At 37.0% G+C, this 21900-nt stretch overlaps 1 protein-coding gene across 1 annotated transcript in view; it reads right to left on the reverse strand.

Moving 5' to 3' along the window:
* The window catches only part of YIPF7 (Yip1 domain family member 7), a 32640-nt gene extending 11003 nt beyond the window's left edge, over window positions 1–21637 (reverse strand). Inside the window, exons 1-4 of the mRNA XM_027544399.1 lie at window positions 21540–21637; window positions 17841–17957; window positions 10375–10535; window positions 300–445 (exon numbers count right to left, since the gene is read on the reverse strand). Of these exons, the coding sequence (XP_027400200.1) occupies window positions 300–445; window positions 10375–10535; window positions 17841–17956 (423 nt within the window). The 5' untranslated portion in view covers window position 17957; window positions 21540–21637. The remainder of the gene's footprint in view (window positions 1–299; window positions 446–10374; window positions 10536–17840; window positions 17958–21539) is intronic.
* Window positions 21638–21900: the final 263 nt, after the last annotated feature.

Raw genomic sequence — 21900 nt, forward strand, 5'->3', positions numbered from 1 at the left:
GTGATGACAGTTTCTTTTTGCCATTATGGTTCAAGTAGATATGTCTCTCTTACTAAAAAAAATGTAGTCATGAATTAAACAAGTTTCAGTTTATAAAGTGATATACTACTTTCTGTGTTTACAAAGACAACTTCAAAAAATGACATTTGGAAGGGCATACGTTAAAATCTGATACTTGGCTGTCATGTATACAGAAGTAGAAATATGATATTGTAAACATGAAACTCAGATTATGGTGTAAACCAACGTTACCTCAATTTAAAAAGAAAAAAAATCTAGAACTGGCTGCTGTTCATTACCAAAAGTAGGGTGGCTCCTAGAGCCATGCAGAACAGGATGGGCCCAGTGAGATCTGTTTCATTCATAATGCTGCCATCTGCTGGCTTCATTGGGTTTAACACTGTCAAGGTTTTTTGCCATATGTGATCAAAATTAATTCCAAGTTCTGCAAAAAAAAAAAAAAGAAAAAGACATAACATAAATATAGAAAATAAGCATGAGTAATATTCTTTAATTAAAGTTAACTTATTAATTTACAAAGCACTTTAATCTGTTTGTTATACCATCATAGTCTAAAGTTCTATGTAATACGTATGATACAGAGCAACCTTAAACAAAAAGAATGTATATTCCCACACAGTGTCCTAGAGGATATATTTTAGAGATATAGTCAAGGAAAAAATTCCTGCTCTGCAGCAAATATATGGTTAAAATCTAGCCAAAAGTGAAGAAAGAAATGGACATTTTCAGTAAAGGTATAAAATATAATGGTAGCTAACAACCCACTCCAGTGTTCTTGCCTGCAGAATCCCAGGGACGGGTGGAGCCTGGTGGGCTGCCGTCTCTGGGATCGCACAGAGTCGGACACGACTAAAGTGACTTAGCAGCAGCAGCAACAAACCAAAAGTCCCATCCTATTGCACATTTAGTTATTTCTTTTTCCTGCGTTTTCAACTGCTAACACTTTTGAAACTTGTTCTATGAAACATGCATCATTTTCAAATCAGTTCAGTTCAGTTGCTCAGTAGTGTCCAACTATTTGCGACCCATGTACTACAGCATGCCAGGCTTCCCTGTCCAACACCAACTTCCAGAGCTTGCTCAAACTTATGTCCATCGACTCTGTGATGCCATCCAACCATCTCATCTTCTATCATCCCCTTCTCTTCCCACCCTCAATCATTCCCGGCATCAGGGACTTTTCAAATGAGTCAGTTCTTCGTATCAGGTGGCCAAAGTATTGGAGCTTCAGCATCAGTCTTTCCAATGAATATTCAGGACTGATTTCCTTTAGGATGGACTGATTGGATCTCCTTGCAGTCCAAGGGACTCTCAAGAGTCTTCTTCAACACCACAATTCAAAATTATCAACTCTTGAGTGCTTAGCATACTTTATAGTCCAACTCTCACATCCACATATGACTTTTGGAAAAACCATACTTTGACTAGATGGATCTTTGTCAGCATAGTAATATCTCTGCTTTTTAATATGTTATCTACGTTGATCATAGCTTTTTTTCCAAGGAGCAAGAGTCTTTTAATTTCATGGCTGCAGTCACCATCTGCAGTGATTTTGGAGCAGAAGAAAATAGTCTGTCAGTGTTTCCATTGTTTCCCCATCTATTTTCCATGAAGTGATTGCCATAATCTTTGTTTATTGAATGTTGAGTTTTAAGCCAGCTTTTTCACTCTCCTCCTTTACTTATATCAAGAGGCTCTTTAGATCCTCTTTGCTTTCTGCCCTAAGGGTGGTGTCATCTGCATATCTGAGGTTATTGTTATTTCTTCTGGCAATCTTGATTCCAGCTTGTGCTTCACTCAGTCAAGCATTTAGCATGATGTACTCTGCATTAAGTTAAATAAGCAGGGTGACAATATACAGCCATGAGGTATACTCCAGTCCATTTTTCTATGTCTGGTTCAAACTGTTGCTTCTTGACCTGCATGCAGATTTCTCAAGAAGCAGGTCAGGTAGCCTGGTACTCCCATCTCTTGAAGAAATTTCCACAGTTTGCTGGATTTCCCACAGTCAAAGGCTTTAGCATAGTCAATGAAGCAAAAGTAGATATTTTTCCAAAATTCTCTTGCTATTTCCATGATCCACTGGGTATTGGAAATTTGATCTCTGGTTCCTTTGCCTTTTCTAAATCCAGCTTGAACATCTGGAAGTTCTCGGCCTATGTACTGTTGAAGCCTGGGTTGGAGAATTTTGAGCATTTCTTTGCTAGAGTGTGAGATGAGTGCAATTGTATGGTAGTATGAACATTCTTTGGCATAGCCCTTCTTTGGGATTGGAATGAAAACTGACCTTTTCCAGTCCTGTGGCCACTGCTGAGTTCTCCAAATTTGCTGGCATATTGAGTGCAGCACTTTCAAAGCATCATCTTTTAGGATTTGTAGCAGCTCAACTGGAATTCCATCAGTCCCACTAGCTTTGTTCGTAGTGATGCTTTCTAAGGCCCACTTAACTTCACATTCCAGGATGTCTGGCTCTAGGTGAGTGATCACACCATTGTGGTTATCTGGGTCTTTAACATCTTTTTTGCATAGTTCTTCTGTGTATTCTTGCACCTCTTTTTAATATCTTCTGCTTCTCTTAGGTCCATACTGTTTCTGTCCTTTATTGTGCCCACCTTTGCATGAAATGTTCCCTTGGTATGTCTAATTTTCTTCAAGAGTCTCTAGTTTTTCCCATTGTATTATTTTCCTCTATTTCTTTGCATTGATCACTGAGAAGGCTTTCTTATCTCTTCTTGCTATTCTTTGGAACTCTGCATTCATATGGATATATCTTTCCTTTTCTCCTTTGCCTTTTGCTTCTCTTTTCTCAGCTAACTGTAAGGTCTCCTCAGACAACCATTTTACCTTTTTGCATTTTTCTTCTTGGGGATGGTTTTGATCACTGCCTCCTCCATCCATAGCTCTTCAGGTGCTTTATCTATCAGATCTAATCCCTTGAAAATATTTGTCACTTCCACTGTATAATCATAAGGGATTTGATTTAGGTCACCTGAATGGTCTAGTGGTTTTCCCTACTTTCTTCAATTTACATCTGAATTTGGCAATAAGGAATTCATGATCTGAGCCACAGTCAGCTCCTGGTCTTGTTTTTGCTGACTGTATAGAGCTTCTCCATCTTCGGCTGCATAGTATATAGTCAATCTGATCTCGGTATTGACTATCTGGTGATGTCCACGTGTAGAGCCGTCTTTTGTGTTGTTGGAAGAAGGTATTTGCTATGGCCAGTGTGTTCTCGGGGCAAACTCTGTTAGCCTTTGCCCTGCTTCATTTTTTACTCCAAGGCCAAATTTGCTTGTTACTCCAGGTATCTCTTGACTTCCTACTTTTGCATTCTAGTCCCGTATGATGAAAAGGACATCTAATTTTCAATTAGCAGTGTTATTTAATCTGAAGACACTTAGCCAGGGTCTGGTACTTTACTTCCGCTCCTCCTAATGAGCTATGCTATGCTAACTATGTAAAACTCCACGGAAGAGAAAAGGTTCTTTCAGCAAGTAACAGCAATCATGGGTGCACACATATTTCAATCAGGCCAAAGCTCTGTGTTGTTGAGTGTGTATTCAGAGACTGAATTCTTGAGACAATTAACCTTTCTCTTTTTTGAGTAGTGATGGTAAAATAAAATAACCAAAATCACTGAGGCCGTGTCTGTGAGTCTAAACTCATTTATACGTTTGTAATTTTTTTCCAGTGCCTTATTTTTCAAAGAATTGTGACTGCCACATTACATATTACATACTCCTCTGCTAGATTCTGTTCCTCTTATATATTTTTCATTAAAAAGAAAAGAAAAACACCCAGACACTTGACATACAGTGAATAAAGAAATAAATTCCAGGATTACATCAGTTACTTTTCTTACCACTCCGATAAACTTTAAGATGTAGAAAAAAAAAAAAAAAACATTTATAAGGAAGAAGAATGTAATTTCACTAGTTAGGAACCAGTAATTAAGCTGATTTCCCTCCTGCTATCATCTTAAATTTGAATAAGACTGAGGTGGGGGTTAGGAAAAACTGAAGCTAAACTACTATAAAGTACATACGTTTCAGTTGGAAAGAGTGGAAATCTTTTAGCTGAATGTTTTTACTGAATTTTGCTGTAAGCCCTGGAAGATTTACATGTGTTGGTCTTTCTGACACGCATGGAGGCAAGCACTGTTAGTTTATTTCTACTTTGTGTGTTAGATGGTTGAAGTTTGGGGAGATGAGGTAAGTTTTCCAAAGTCACAAAGCCAGTAATAGAAAATTTAGGTTCCAGCGCTGGAGAATCTGACACAAGAACTCATACTTTTCAAATAAATTAATAGATAACAGTTCAATTTAAAGGATAGATAGAGGAATTGAATAGACATTTTTCCAAAGAAGACATCCAAATGGCCAAGAGGTACATGAAAATGTGCTTAGCACCATTAATCATCAAGAAAAAGCAAATCAAAATCACAAAATCATTTAACACCTGTTAGAATGGCTAACATCAAAAAGAAGTAAGTATTGGTGAGGATATGGAGAAAAGGCAACCCGTCAATACTGTTGGTGGGACTGTTAATTGGTATAGCCACTATGGAAAGCGCTGTGGGGGTTCCTCAAATATTATAAAAAAATAGAACTACCATATGATCCAGCTATGTCATTGCTGGGAATATATATGAAGGAAACAAAACCAGGATATCAGAGAGATACCTGCACCTCCACTTTGATAGCAGCACTGTGTATGTCCATGCCAAGTCACTTCACTCGTATCCAACTCTTTATGACCCTATGTACCATAGCCTGCCAGGCTCCTCTGTCCATGAGATTCTTCAGACAAGGATGGGTTATTTACTATTAGTGCCACCTGGGAAGATAGCAGCATTGGGTACAACAGTCAAAACCACCTAAGTGTTCATTGATGGATGAATAGATTTAAAAGTTATGGTGTATATATATATATATATATATATATATATATATACACACACACACACCATGGAGGGCTTCCCTGGTAGCTCAGCTGTTAAAGAATCTGCCTGCAATGCAGGAGACCCCAGTTCAATTCCTGGGTTGGGAAGATCCCCTGGAGAAGAGATAGGCTACCCACTCCAGTATTCATGGGCTTCTCTGGTGTCTCAGATGATAATCTACTTTCAATGTGTAAGACTTGGGTTCAATCCCTGGGTTGGGAAGATCCCCTGGAGGAGGTGATGGCAACCCACTCCAGTATTCCTGCCTGGAGAATCCCTATGGACAGAGCTTCCTGGTGGGCTACAGTCCATTGGGTCACAAAAGGTTGGACACAACTGAGCAACCAAGCGTGCACATGTGTGTGCACACACACACACAGGAATACTGTTCAGTCATAAAAATAAAGAAATTCTATTATTTGTGACAACATGAATGGACCCTGGGGGCATTTTTCTAAGTGAAATAAGCCAGAAATAAAAAGCCAAATACTGCATGGTATCACTTGAATGTGGAGTCTAAAAAAAATTTTTTTTTAAGTCAAACTTACAGAGTCAGAGTAGAAAAGTGGTTGCCATGGGGTAGGGGAAGTAGGAAGAGATCGGAAAAAGGTTAGAAAAGCAGAAAAAGAACCCACCCTTTTAACCATAGCTTTGATTGAGTCAATGTGCATCTAATCTTATAATGTTTGTATTTTTTTTAAGTGTGTTCAGTTCTCCCATGTGAAGGATTGTATTCCCAAATCATTGGTACCTGGCACTTAACTTCCCTTCACAGGATTTAGTAACCCTCTTTGGTCAAAGAGAGGGTATAGTTCAGTTTCTTCTATAGTGGCATGTACCACCTAAACACCTTGCAGAGCTAACATTCTACACACAGGGTATCAGATGAAATTTCAATGATTGCCATGACATAGAGGGGTCTTGCTCCAATAGGGACCTAGTCAATTTCAGAATATCAGCCAGACATGGCCTGAATTAGGATAGAAGGTGTATCTTTCACTCTTTCCACATCCAGGGTGACAACTGCTAGCCACCCAAACTTGAAAAGAAAGAATACGAATTTAATTTGAATTAATTTAATAGTGAGCAAACAATTTTACAGTTCAACTTTCCTTTTTACTTTTACAGTGTATTTGTATATTTCTTAGTGAACATATACTTTGGAAAATATGAGCAGTTCATCAATTTAAAATAGCTTAGGCTGTCTAATGTGATATTTAAAATAGCAGATTTAAAAAATTGATAAATGCTTAAGTTGAAGTTGATGTCACCTGAGACTTATGTTGTTTTCAAATTTTATTTTCAATTTAGACATTTACATTAACAATGTGCTTTCAGTTTTTACTACAATAAAGTGACTTTTAATTCAAAATAACTTTTTCCTCAAAAAGTGTAATTATTATGCTTGAAGAAACCCAGATGAAAATGTTTTACAAGACATTGTTACTGATTTCAGGCACTTATTTAATGGCATAATTAACTTTTGCATGTTTCAACATTGAGTCATGAAACAGTAAATGAACATAAGATCTAATAAATTTTTTCATAAGAAAAAATATCTTATGTATTTTTAACCAAAATACATTTCCATAATATTTTGTTTTAAAATTTATTACATGGTATGCAAATGAGACTATATGTATTTATCAATTGTAATACTCTAATATAACACCTTATTTTACAAGATAAAAAAGATGAAACTGTTATGAAATTTGAATGCAGAATTTATTGTTTTGCTGTCATCTAGTGGTAGTAAAGTATACAATATATATGCTGTAAAAATGAATTAATACCTTTGTTTTCTATGCAAATTATGGCATTGGCCTTTCAAATATGAACATCAGGCTATGCTACAAATAAAAATACCAAATGTCACAGTAATTTTTTTAGTCTGACAGATTTGAATTGACTATTATTTATCAAGATGCATTTGTTAACACATTGATTGCACATTATCACATAGCACAAGTTATCATTCTTACAGAAAACCAAGCGAAAGCGAGCTTTTTAGCGAGCAAACTGAGGAATAAACAAACATATTTTCAAATAGCATGTTTTTGTGCAAGGGGTAATTATTATAGCTTAATAATTTTATAGGTTGTTTTGGTGTACACTCAATAAAAACTAGCAAATGTCATTTATCATCTTATACTAGAAATCCTGCATATGGTCTTTTTATACCTTTTAGACAGATAAGGCTTGAGGCTTCACAAAGTCACCATGGCTGAAGAGCATATTGGATCAGAGTCCAGAAATTTCATAGACTCAAAATGCAAAATTATATTAGGTACTGTTATTTCTAATATATATATTTGGTAAGTATAATCACAAAGAGAAAAAAATTATAGGAATTTCTCTGAGCTGGAAAAAGGAGGAGGGAAAATCTAATATATTTCCTATTTGAAATTTGAGAAGACATCACAGAAGAATATGTTATAGTTTAGAATATCAGAATGGAAGTATTTGAGACAAGTAGAAAATATTATATTCAATAAATATTATAAGAAAAATTGATTAACCATAAAAAAGTTAAATTCTACTTCACATACTAACTTAAAACAATTTTGAATGAATCAAAAATTTAAGTCCAGAACAAAAAGATAATTTAAAAATTTGAGAATCTATAAGAGGATATATCTTTCTGGCTTTAGTTAGAGCTGGAGAAATATAGTCTAAACAAAGAACAATTGGAAAAAAGTTATCAAGAAAAATATTGTGGGGTTGAAAACATAAATATTAAAATGTCTATATGCTCTAATATCCCATAAATAAATTAGATGGCAAACACAATCTATGAAAAAAGCATGAAATATATATTCCAGACAATAATAAATATCTTTACTATTTAATATGTCTAGAAATAAAAAAGAAAGGAAAAGTCTTAAGATTTTAAAAGCAGAAAGACGTAAAAGTCAACAACATGAAAATAAAGTCTAACTTCTCTAGTAACCAAGAAATAAAAAGTATTATTTTTTTGCCTTTTTTGCCTATCAAATTAACAAAGACATTTACTAGTCTACTGTGTAGGTATATTGGCTCATCATTTTTCCAGATGAGTCTGACAGTGTAAATGCCTTTAACCAGCAATCCCAACGTTATAGATCGATCCTGAGGACAGATTCTGTACAGGTCAAAGTTATCTAATGTGATGTTCACCAAAGCATTATCTATTATAAAGGAATAACGTTTAAGATTTAAATTATGGTGGTGGTTTAGTCACTAAACTGTGTACAACTCTTGCGACCCCACAGACTAGTCTCCTCTGTCCATGGGATTTTCCAGGCAAGAAAACTGGAGCAGGCTACCATTTCCTTCTCCAGGGAATCTTCCTGACTCAGGGATCGTACCTATGTCTCCTGCATTGCAGATGGATTTTTTTACTGCTGAGCTAGATTTAAATTATGATATTTGTATATAATGGGCTTCCCAGGTGGCTCAGTGGTAAGGAATCTGCCTGCCAGTGCAGATCGTACCTATGTCTCCTGCATTGCAGATGGATATTTTTACTGCTGAGCTAGATTTAAATTATGATATTTGTATATAATGGGCTTCCCAGGTGGCTCAGTGGTAAGGAATCTGCCTGCCAGTGCAGGAGATATGGGTTTGATTCCTCAGTCAGGAAGATCCCCTGGAGAAGGAAATGACAACCCATTCTACTATTCTTGCCTGGATAATCCCATGGACATAGGAGTGTGGCAGGCTATAGTCTATGGGGTCACAATGAGTTGGACATGACTTAGTGACTGACCATGCATACACTTGTATATAATAGATCATGTTTTCAAACAATATTTAATGACTTTAAAGAATGCAAAAATAAAAATGCTTATGATATAAGGTAACTTTAAAAAAACCCAAAACTTCATATCCATAGTATGATCCAATTTTTAAGTATTTACAAATATATATATTCAAAGAGAGGCAGTATTTCATTTTTAAGTGTGTATGTATATATATATATATTCATAGAAAATAGAATAAAGGCTGGAATAAATATTATCAAATCATTAATGATAGTCATGTCTCAGAAACAAAATTTTCAGGGACTTTATATTTTTATTCATATGTTTCTATATTTTCCAAATTTCTATTTTTGAATATAGATTACTTTTATAATTAGACAATTGATAAGTTTTTTTATTTTTTAAGTAGAGATGTTGGCAGGGTCATGGCAAATGCCTAATGAAAATAGCTTATAACTTTCAGGGGTTAGGTATCAGAGGTAGAGGCAACTTAGAATGCATGGTTAAGCATAAAAGATGCAAAAATTTAACTGGCCTCTGAAGTTCCAACAAATTGATTATATAATTCTATCCGTACTTTTCTGAATAGTTTACATCTTTATCCTCTTCTTAATTTTGAAGGCAAACAGAGAAGAATGTTTTAATATCAGGTAGCTGGCTGTGTCCAAACAATGATCTTTTAATGTAAAATACTGGGAACGTTAACCTATCTGTTTTCATTGGACAACATAGAAAAGAGAGCAGTTAGCCTGTGAATATTTCTCCTTGGCTCCCAAATTTAAAACCTCCTTGAATTTTAGTTTTGTAGCATCATACTGTGGAGAAGGAAATGGCAACCCACTCCAGTATTCTTGCCTGGAGAATCCCAGGGACAGAGGAGCCTAGTGGGCTGCTGTCTATGGGGTCGCACAGAGTTGGACACGACTGAAGTGACTTAGCAGCAGTAGCAGCAGCAGCATCATGTTGACATGCCATAGGAACAAAAGTAGCAGACATAAATTGGCTGAATCTCAAAAATTTTTTAAATAAAAAAAAAAGAACCAATGGATGGGAGATCCCTGAAATCTTTGGAGGAAACGTCCATCTGCAAGGGTCCCCAGGTTTCCTTGCCACCAGCAGTGCTACTTACTGGAGTCATATTCCTCCTTACTTAGTCATACCTAGATGAGATGAGGGGGCTCACATGAGCCAGGAAGGAGGAAAAAACAAAAAAAAAACTCGCTTCTCCATGATAACAAAAAAAAGTATATTGAGAAACTACCCCTGTTGCCCCCAGGCAAGCATAGCAGAAAATAGTAAAACATGCTGCTATAAAGTAGCTTCATTAACTAGGTGGGAAGAGTGGTTACTTTGATATAATTACTTTGCCTGAAGATGCTCACTGTTGTCTAGAGATGGCCAGGGAGTCCACATGTAAGAAACAGTGAAGAAACATTTAAAAACTGCAAGACCAACATAGTGTTAGCACCTATCTACTTCAGATTTTCCCCACACAAACAGGAGACGAACTCCCATTGGTTTAAATGTATCTGTCTGGCAGACTCTCGTTTATATGTGGAACAATCATATAAAACGCTATATGCAGCATGCTGATAGTATGCATTAAGTGCTGATGATTGCTATTACTATTCAAGCTGTACACACATTAATAGCACTTCCTTAACTTATCTTCTAGTAAAGGAGGCTCTTCTTCAAAGCTGTCAATGTAAGAAGATGGTGAATAATAATCCTGGTTGGATGCTGGCTGAAAAAACTGTCCTGAGTAACCTGATGATGCGAGCATCTCTGCTGGGACAAAGGCAGGCTGAGGCTGTTCACTGGCTTGTTGTCTAGAAAAAGGAAAATATTGATACTGATACATCTAAGAAAGGGATATCATGATAAAGCGGGGAAGGAAACTATAATTTTCCTTTTATAATTTCTCCTGGTTTTTATGACTATTCGTCCATGAAAAAATTAACTTGCTTGAAGTTTAACCTAAACAAACAAACCAAAAAATGAAAAGTAACTAGTTGTGAGAAAACTCTCTAGAAAAACAATCCATACTGACTAACATGCACTGATTATTTGCAATGTGTTGGACACTTCACATTTTCTCACCTAATTAATACTCTGCAAAGTAAAAACTGTAGTTTTAATCTCATCTTACAGAAAAAGAAATACAGATTCATGGAGACTGAATGACTTGTCTGGCAACACACAATAACATTCAAGTGCTGGACAGTGAACTGAAGCTGTCTGTCCGAGCAGTGCCCTTCTCCCTACATGATGCTGCTTTTCCACTGATTTTCAGGGATATCACCAAATAGGACATTCCCTATAAATCTGGGCAAAGAGCAATTAAAAAATCACAGTCATACTAAGTGAAGCAAACCAGACAAAGACAAATATCACATAATATTGCTTATATGTGGAATCTAACAAATGAACTTATTTACAAAACAGAAATAGACCCCCAGACATAGAAAAGCTCTGGCCCTTCCCAGACAGTTATTTCCAATCAAATTATCTTTGAGTCCCTGACTAAAAGTCTTTCATAGCTGGCTTCACTGTTCCTCTTTTGAAATATGTGATTTAGTTTTGTCAAGACATAATGTTTCAACATTTACTTGATTGTGCTTTTTTAAAAAAATTTTTACCATTTATGCGAGAAAAACAATCTTAGTAAATAAATTCTTAAAGTTAGAGAATGGGAGGAAGATATGGGGGCTAGTCTACAATGTTATCTGGTCATTTCAAACTGTTTTTAACTAAAGGAAAGGAAAGAAACATAAAGAATGGTCCTTGATTACAGAGCATCTTAGTTAGCCCTTTGGGAAGGTAAATACTAAAATTTTAATGATTTAAAACCCAACACATTATTCCAAATTACTGAATTAGACCAAAATAAACACTGGACTCTGGCAAGTGGGATTTAAACATTAGCTTTGTTAGCAGGCATCTCTTCTAAAAATCATTTCGAACAACTGTGAAGTGACTGCAAAAAGTTCCCTTAGAACAACTGGCAAAATTTTGATCACATTTCCCTTCTTTTACTTTCTGACTCTATGTATTATATTTCTGCCTGTAATGATATTCATCTCACACGCTAGCAAAATAATGCTCAAAATTTTCCAAGCCAGGCTTTCAGCAATATGTGAACTGTGAACTTCCTGATGTTCAAGCTGGTTTTAGAAAAGGCAGAGGAACCAGAGATCAAATTGCCAACATCTGCTGGATAATGGAAAAAGCAAGAGAGTTCCAGAAAAACATCTATTTCTGCCTTATTGACTATGCCAAAGGCTTTGACTGTGTGGATCACAATAAACTGTGGAAAATTCTGAAAGATAGGAATACCAGACCACCTGATCTGTCTCTTGAGAAATTTGTATGCAGGTCAGGAAGCAACAGTTAGAACTGGACATGGAACAACAGACTGGTTCCAAATAGGAAAAGGAGTATGTCAAGGCTATATATTGTCACCTTGTTTATTTAACTTATATGCAGAGTACATCATGAGAAACACTGGACTGGAAGAAACACAAGCTGGAATCAAGATTGCCAGGAGAAATATCAATAACCTCAGATATGCAGATGACACCACCCTTCTGGCAGATAGTGAAGAGGCACTCAAAAGCCTCTTGATGAAAGTGAAAGTGGAGAGTGAAAAAGTTGGCTTAAAGCTCAACATTCAGAAAATGAAGATCATGGCATCTGGTCCCATCACTTCATGGGAAATAGATGGGGAAACAGTGGAAACAGGCTCCAAAATCACTGCAGATGGTGACTGCAGCCATGAAATTAAAAGATGCTTACTCCTTGGAAGGAAAGTTATGACCTACTTAGATAGCATATTCAAAAGCAGAGACATTACTTTGCCAACAAAGGTCTGTCTAGTCAAGGCTATGGTTTTTCCTGTGGTCATGTATGGATGTGAGAGTTGGACTGTGAAGAAAGCTGAGTGCTGAAGAATTGATGTTTTTGAACTGTGGTGTTGGAGAAGACTCTTGAGAATCCCTTGGACTGCAAGGAGATCGATCCAACCAGTCCATTCTGAAGGAGATCAGCCCTAGGATTTCTTTGGAAGGAATGATGCTAAAGCTGAAACTCCAGTACTTTGGCCACCTCATGCGAAGAGTTGACTCATTGGAAAAGACTCTGATGCTGGGAAGGATTGGGGGGCAAGAGGAGAAGGGGACGACAGAGGATGAGATGGCTGGATGGCATCACTGACACAATGGACGTGAGTCTGGGTGAACTCCGGGAGTTGGTGATGGACAGGGAGGCCTGGCGTCCTGTGATTCATGGGGTCGCAAAGAGTCGGACACGACTGAGCGACTGATCTGATCTGATCTGATCTGATCTGAATGATATTCCCATAGTGGGATGTACTCTGAACCAAGTAGAGTGGTTAGCAAACAGGACTTCTAGAGTCCAAATGTCTGCATTCAAATCCCAATTTTATACTCTTAGGCAAACAGTTTCACTTCCTATGCCTCTGTTTATTCATCTGTAACATGAGGACAATAATAGAACTAATAAGGTTGCTGCTGCTGCTGCTGCTAAGTCGCTTCAGTCGTGTCCGACTCTTTGTGACCCCATAGACGGCAGCCCACCAGGATCCCCTGTCCTTGGGATTCTCCAGGCAAGAGCACTGGAGTAGGTTGCCATTTCCTTCTCCAAACTAATAAGGTTATTATGAATTAAATTATCTGAAATAAACAAAGCACTTAGATTAGTGCTGGGCACATAAGAAGCAATCAATAAACATTAGCTAAGTGTTCGTATGTCCTCTTCCTGAGACTGACTCTGAAGCATTCTAGACACCTCCCTCACTCCCTGGAACAGCATCTTCTATATTTTTAAGTAGTTGTTTTCCAGTCTGCCACTTCCTCATAGAAAACAACATTAATCAGAGTCCAAGAGCTTGTATTCCTTCTGTGCTGATCATCTCTAGCTTTTTCCCACTTCAGTTCCCCTGGAACACCCACACTGACTTTCACAATATACCACCCAACCTGTGTTTTCCTACCAGGAGAAATCTCCACTATACACATGCCAGGATTTCTATCCACAACCCATGAAGCAATGGCCATACCTGGTCCATATACAAACTCTCTGAGTACTCACGAATTCTTCAGTATTCCCCTTTTCACCACCTATAGCTGGGGTTATACAATTCCAACCAGCCTGAAGAGACTTGTCTTTACTTAGATGATATTGTGTTGAGATATGGCATGGCCTCCATGGGGAAAATGTTTTTACCTGTTTCTGTAGCAATAGGACTTAACATTCACCTCCCAGTGTAAACATGGAAGATAGAAGATCACTGTTAGGTGACTCAATTATAATTTCTGTGGTTGCAGAATTATGTTTCTTGCAGTCAGGCTTCTGTGTCCCATCAGATGATCACTAGCTACATATTTTGTTAGATGGAAGTCCAAAACTATATGGACTTCTATCATGATGGTCGATTGATGCTACTTTTCTTTGTCAGTCTGATCCCAGGGGAATGGGGGTGGTGCACTGACTCCCAGTGTCCCATTTTATCTATATAAGTCTCCAGGTAAGCCAGTAAACAGACATTCTAAGTATCCTTGATTATACAGGGTGAGTTTGATGGCAGTGTGTTTTAGGATATGGTAGCCAGGGGGTTTGGCTTGTTTAACATGCCCAGATCCTGGCTCAGTCAGCAGGTACACATAGCTATGTGGCATTGACAGAGATCTCTAGGGATTCAGAAAAGCTGATTCAGTATGTATTTGCTGAAGGCCTCCTGAAACTTTTAAAGGGAGTTTTCCAGGTGTCACCTTTCTGCAGAAACCACAGTTTATTACTCTAAATAATTGGAAGATATTTCTCATTTCAAAAACTGGAAAACTACAGTGAGAAAATACAGCCTAGATAATTGGCTACAAGCATTGAAAATAATGCCTATCTGAATGACTGGACAGTTAAGCTCTTTAATGAGAAACCTCCACATTAAACTAAGAAAACTTTATTCAAATATATTTATTCATAATAAACACATTCAACCAGCTTCAGATCACAATGCCATTTATTGAGCAGAATAAGTTGTTTTTTGGATGTGATTTCATACTGGGGAGGAGAGGATGGGGCAGGGGGCAGAATGAGAAAAATAGACATATTGATTATAACCTGCTACTGGATTCCTATGTCTTTAGCCAGTATGGTCAGCATCTTGTTCTGATTTGGGATATATTTTAATTGAACTATTCACTGTATGAATAAAAGATCAAATATCAAGTCATTTGATGCAAACCAGTAAGTCACTGGCCTGACTCCATGTTTTATGTACCTCATAAAAGTACCACAGTTAATACACCCTTTTCTAATTCCTGAGACTTGAAGCATGGGTTGGAATTTAGGGTTGCCACAATTCAAATCAGAACTTGGATTTAAATGCTAAGCAACTGAAGTAGGCTAAGCATTTAAAGCATAAGTAGGCATAAGCATAAGCAGACATCAACTTGATAATGTAATCATAACTTGTCCTCACTTGGTTATATTAATTTTCATCTTCTTGTTACCTCAACTTCTGTTGATATGGGCAATCAAATGGAAAAAAAAAAAAAACAGGGTGGGGTAGAGTAGAAGAGAAGGCTCTAGTTTGAGTCCCTGGTTAAGGAGAGAGCTTTGTCTCTATTTTATCAGACATTTTAGCTTTGTTTAGTCTGAAAACGTAGATTGCAGACCCTACCCAGGTGCTTATTCCATCTGGAGACAAGAGAAAAGAAACAGCAGGTGACTGGATTCTTTCAATAAAACAGGAGCACAGAGCTGAAAAATTCTGTTAGATAGCTCTCGTGTGGATTATATATTTTGAGCTACCCTCTTGTAATACCTTCATGCTCAAACTACTTCCCATGCCATCACATACTTTTCTGTTTTTTCCTGACTGCAAATTGTAAATCATAAAAGAAATAAAGTTCTTTTCCTGTTGTTGAATTCTGCAATGAGCCAATTCTAGACAGCCTATTCCTTCTCCCTTATTTTTCTTATAAATATTTTAAATATATTTAATTTGCCTGGTAATATTCAGATATGATGGCTCGAACTGTAAAGGATCTGCCTCAATGCAGGAGACCTGGGTTTGATCCCTAGGTCAGGAAGATCCCCTGGAGGAGGGCATGGCAACCCACTCCAGTATTCTTGCCTGAAAAATCCCATGGACAGAGGAGCCTGGCGGGCTAACATCCATAGGGTCGCAAAGAGTGGGACGTGACAGAGCGACTAACACTTTCACTTTCATAGATAGATATATGGATTTTTTTCATTCTAAGAAATTCTTATGGCAGCTTGACTAACGCTAGACAACACAGACTAGGGGCATAAAAGAGTTAAAATTCCAAATATTTAACTTTAATAACCATTTTAAAAAAACCTTATGGACCAATGGTTTTCCCTATCGCTTTACAGCAGCGGTTCAGCATCAGCCCTTAGGACACAGCTTGTGAAAACAGCACGTATCTGCCTGTGTCTGTAGGAGTCATCAGCCCATGAAAACAATGTCAAGATTGTCCAGGGTGTAGTTGGAACAGAAGAGTCACCACTGCCAGTTATATTTATTGTTTTATTTTTTCTCTTTATTCTTAAGTTTTCAAGGTACTTATCTCTGTGTGAAAAATACACTTCAAGAATTAATACATTTGAAATGTTTGCTATTAAGTTTTTTGCCCTAAACTTGTTGGAATGGCATAAGAAACACACATCCCAGTTTTCCTAAGATGATCCAGTTTATTCTTATTGTATCAACATTGTTACCAATAACACAGATTTTACTCTCAAAATGTCTTGATTTTACAATAAATTATATGACTACCTTAGTTCTGGGTCTAATCCTGTACCCTAGGGCTAGTAGGCTAACCTCATTTTTTACTGGCTATATGACCTTGGAAAAGTTCTCTAATTTCTCTGTATTCCTTCTTACCTTTCACTAATCTAGACCCATATAACTCTGGGTTAGAAGTTTATTTAAAGAAGAATATTTAAAGGAGCAACTGTATAACCAAATACAATGTCTAAGTGACTTGGCAACAAAGTGTCCATTGCCTCTACAAACTATAGTTATATGAAAAAATAACATTTCTATAATGGTTTTACCTTCACATACACTTTCCAGTGCATGCGGTCACTAAGACTCGAGCATGACTGAGCGACTTCACTTCCACTTTTCACTTTCATGCATTGGAGAAGGAAATGGCAACCCACTCCAGTGTTCTTGCCTGGAGAATCCCAGGGATGGGGGAGCCTGGTGGGCTGCCGTCTATGGGGTCGCACAGAGTCGGACACGACTGAAGCGACTTAGCAGCAACACTTTCCTACACATTATCAAAATTGCTTTTCAGATAATTCTCATGAGGTAGAGAATTAACTTATTATTAACTCATTATTAATATCCTTATTTCTCAGTTTAAGACAGTCAGGGAAGTTGTCTTTCTTAATGCAACAAAAAATGAATGCTAGAGACAGAACTTAAACCAAATTCTTCTAATCCTACCTGCCCTATTTGGGGCATTAGTAAAGGATAAATACTAAATTCTTAATCATCTTTAATTTTCAACTCACATTGAACTATCAACTTAAATAGCTAACACATCCTGAATTATGTATATCTAGATTTCATTTAGGAATTGCCACATTGCATTATAATAGCATATTTAATCGTACCCTTCAACATAAATTTTTAAATATTGTGAGGGAAAAGATTATGGATTTTTTCTTTATCTTTGGGTTTGTAGCACCTTCCTTAATTCCTGACACACAAGCAGGCACTAAATAAATATTTATTAAATTGAATAAAAGCTGTTTCTTGAAGGGTGTCCTGGAAAATATCAGGTAAAAAGAAAATGTTTTGTTTGCCCAGGGCCTGTATTCACACTCCCTGTTAAGTGATATTTTGAAAAGAGGAGACAAGCCCTTCACCTATAAATGGGCCTGCAGCAATAAAGGCATTCATGGAGAACTGAATGCATTTCCCTGCCCTTTCCTGACATTTCTTCTTGGACATTTTACTGAGAAATAATGGGGAGAGGTTTATCTTCCCCCAAGGAAACCACCCTACCTGAAACCCCATGTCAAAATATTATGACTTTTAAAAATGAGAACATATTTTCTCCATGTCAAGTACTTACTTTCTAGATCCATAAAGATTTCCACAGGCATTAGAATCATTACAAGTCTGCTCCTGATTATCAATGGTGTAATTAGATTGGTAAAAGTCAGAGTCAAATTGTCCCAAGTTTGACATCCTGAAAAATATGAGTGAAAAATGGAGATTAGGAATCAATAAAATTTCTTTTGAGGTATTTACAGGATTAATAGACAATATGATTATGGCTGGATTCCTATTAGAAAACAAGATATTCTCTGAATGGGGGAAGGGTATGGAAATGTATGTTAGAAAGCCATTTACAAAACCTATATACCTTCAATTAACTTTTCTGAAGTTTTCACTAAGCAGGACTGTAACTAAATTGACTTTGCCTGTGTGTGTGCAAAGTCACTTCAGTTGTTTTTGACTCTTTGTGAACCTATGGACCATAGCCCACCAGTCATCTCTGTCCATGGGATTCTGCAGGCAAGAGTACTGGAGAGGGTTGCCATTTCCTTCTCCAAAATTGATTTTAATTATCTGAAAAAAAAAAAAAATCTTCACCTAATACCTTGTTCTCAGCAGTTTAAGAGAAAAAGTTTAAAAGTTGGTATATATCTTGAAGATTTTCCCTTAAATAATGTTATTTCCTCACTTTAAAAACACATATATAGATAGCTATACACATACATATCCATATATATATATATATATATATACACACATATATATATTTGTTGTTTTTCAGTCCCTCAGCCATGTCCGACTCTTTGTGACCTAATGGACTGCAGCACTCCAGGCCTCCCTGTCCTTCATCATCTCCCAGAGCTTGCTCAAACTCATGTCCACTGAGTTGGTGATGCCATCAAACTATATTGTACTCTGTCATCTCCTTCTCCTGCCTTCAATATTTCCCAGAATTAGGGTCTTTTCTAATGAATAGGCTCTTCACATCAGGTGGCCAGAGTATTGGAGCTTCAGCATCAGCTCTTTCAATGAATATTCAGGACTGATTTACTTTAGGATTGACTGGTTTGATTCTCTTGCAGTCCAAGGGACTCTCAAGAGTCTCCTCCAACAGGCATCAGTTCTTGGGCACTCAGCCTTCTTTATAGTCCAACTCTCACATCCATACATGACTATGGGAAAAGCCATAGCTTTGACTATACAGACCTTTATCGGCAAAGTAATGTCTCTGCTTTTTCATATGCTGTCTAGGCTTGTCATAACTTTCTTTCTAAGTAGCAAGCACCTTTTAATTTCATGGCAGCAGTCACTATCTGCAGTGATTTTTGAGCACAAGAAAATATGTATCATATATATATGTGTGTGTGTATATATGTATATATACACATAGATATATACACATACATATATATATATATACACACATTATACATACTTAGGTTGGGGCAAGGGCTTCCCTGGTGGCTAAGCTGGTCAAGAATTTGCCTGCAATGTGGGAGACCTCAGTTCAATCCCTGGTTGGGAAGATCCCCTGGAGAAGGGAATGGCTATCCACTCCAGTATTCTGGCCTAGAGAATTCCATGGACTATCCATGGGGTAGCAGAGTGCGACACAACTGAGCTACTTATACTTCACTTCAGGTTGGGAGAAATGTAATTGCAATTTCAGACTTTGAATTTGAAATCATTATAACTAGGCTCAAACATATCTTTATTAATTAAAATAGGAACCATTATAATCAACACATTTTTGCCAACAAGAAATAAGTTGGTTTATTCTTGTAGCTTCTGGTTTCAATGAACTCTTGGAAAGCATTTTCTGCCCCTTGTTAGTTGTGGAAGTATTTTCCACGCTGCTTCTGCTGCTGTTAAGCCTCTTCAGTCATGTCCGACTCTGTGCAACCCCATAGACGTCGGCCCACCAGGCTCCTCTGTCCCTGGGATTCTCCAGGCAAGAATACTGGAGTGGGTTGCCATTTCCTTGTCCAGTTTTCCATGCAAAGTTGCTGAAATACTTGAAGAAGTGGTAGTCGGTTGGCAAGAGATCAAGTGAATATAAAGGATGAGGCAAAACTTTGTAGCCCAATTTGTATATATATAAAATACACAGAAAGTAATGTCATTAGCAAAAAAACATAAAGCAATAAATGCACGTTAAAGTAATGTATAACATAATCACACTTAAGAATGTATTCCAATATCAAACAGCAAAGTTCAACAGTGCAAAACTGCAATTACTTTTGCACTGAGAGTTGGACTGTGAAGAAAGCTGAGCACCAAAGAATTGATGCTTTTGAACTGTGGTGTTGGAGAAGACTCTTGAGAGTCCCTTGGACTGCAAGGACATCCAACCAGTCCATCCTAAAGGAGATCAGTCCTGGGTGTTCATTGGAAGGGCTGATGCTGAAGCTGAAACTCTAATACTTTGGCCACCTCATGCAAAGAGTTGACTCATTGGAAATGACTCTGATGCTGGGAGGGACTGGGGGCAAGAGGAGAAGGGGACAACAGAGGATGAGATGGCTGGATGGAATTGCTGACTCGATGGACGTGAGTCTGAGTGAACTCCCGGAGTTGCTAATAGACAGGGAGGCCTGGCGTGCTGTGATTCATGGGGTCGCAAAGAGTCAGACACAACTGAGCAACTGAACTGAACTGAACTGAATAGCATGTGTGTGTGTGTGTGTGTGTGTGTGTGTGTGTGTGTGTGTGTGTGTATGTGCATCATCTATCTGTACTCTTTGCAAAGCCAGGAAGTAAATGGCTGATAATAATATATAAGCTTGATTTATTCATAGAGCTTTAAATTGTGCTAATAGCCTCTCTACTCCCCAAAACAAAGATAAAACCCTCAAAACTAATCTTCCAGTTCTACTTTCTAATTCTTAAATGATGTTTGGAACATTTTCCTTTTCTCTTGCCCTGTCTGCTGCACCAGGGCTTCTGCTGAGTCAGAGGAAGAAAGGCTTGATTTGGCTATAGGAAAAGAGCCTGTTTCCATACACTCTCTGCATAGTTTCTACTCACTACTGGGAATGAAGAGCAGTGCATATAGTCTTGATTGAGACCTAAGGGCTAGAATACCAGAGGGAAAAACAAAGACTCGACAGGAGAAAAAGTTGGGGAAGAAAGTAATAGCAAAGTGGGTAATAGTGTCTCTTTGGATGAAAATTAGAGAAATGGAGTAAAAAATCTTTTCAACTCAACATTTTAACCCTTATTTTCCTTTGAAAAGCTTTCTATTTCAAAAGAAGAATTTGAAAATCACTAGGAGTAGTTCGTATAATAATCTATGGTATACTACTTATAATACATTTCAAATGAAATTGCATAAACAGCTTGAGCTCTAAGGGCCTCATTAATCAGAAATATTCAAGTAACAATTGTCAAATATATCACTTTTCAGCTCAGTAAAAATGCAAAAAGCTACTCTAAAATTAGACTCATACATTTGATATAATAAATCAAGATTTTTCATTAGTAATATGTATAAAAGTAGCTATAAATTATGTAAACTAAAATCAGGACTAGGAGAGTGTAAAATCTTTTAATAACTTGCAATTTAAAAAATTTAGAATTTAAGAGCATAACTTTTTCAGTCAATGAAAATATGTTATTATAAAGCATAGGCAATAATTTTACTGAAAGCACACTATGTTTTCAGAACATGCAAAGCTTTATGTTAATATGATTATTGGTTTTGCAGTCCTCATATAACCTAGATTTGTATTTTGTTTAAGTGCCAAATTCTTTAGAAGGATCAGACACATACCTTTATATTATTTTATGTTGAAAGATCCTCCAACAAATAGTAGCTTTACTTGAGAAATTTTTAACAAATCAGCTCATGAAAAGATGACCTGCTGAGTCTATATATAAGCTTCTAAATTTGTACTCTGACACTCTGAACAGATGCTACAGCCAAAAAAAAAAAAAAAAACCTGCCAAAAGCCAAACACAGTATTTTATAACACTTGTTACAGTGTACAAACACAGTGAATGGTGTAGAGACAATTTGATAAAGTAAATGGTAGATTCAGCTTCCTTGTGTGACTAATGTACCATTGAACTCTAATTTAAAATCATTTATTTGAGGCTAACAATAAAGAGGCCTAACACTTCCTCTGCTTCTT

This window comes from Bos indicus x Bos taurus, chromosome 6, assembly GCF_003369695.1.
Source record: "Bos indicus x Bos taurus breed Angus x Brahman F1 hybrid chromosome 6, Bos_hybrid_MaternalHap_v2.0, whole genome shotgun sequence".
In the NCBI taxonomy this organism is placed as follows: Eukaryota; Metazoa; Chordata; class Mammalia; order Artiodactyla; family Bovidae; genus Bos; species Bos indicus x Bos taurus.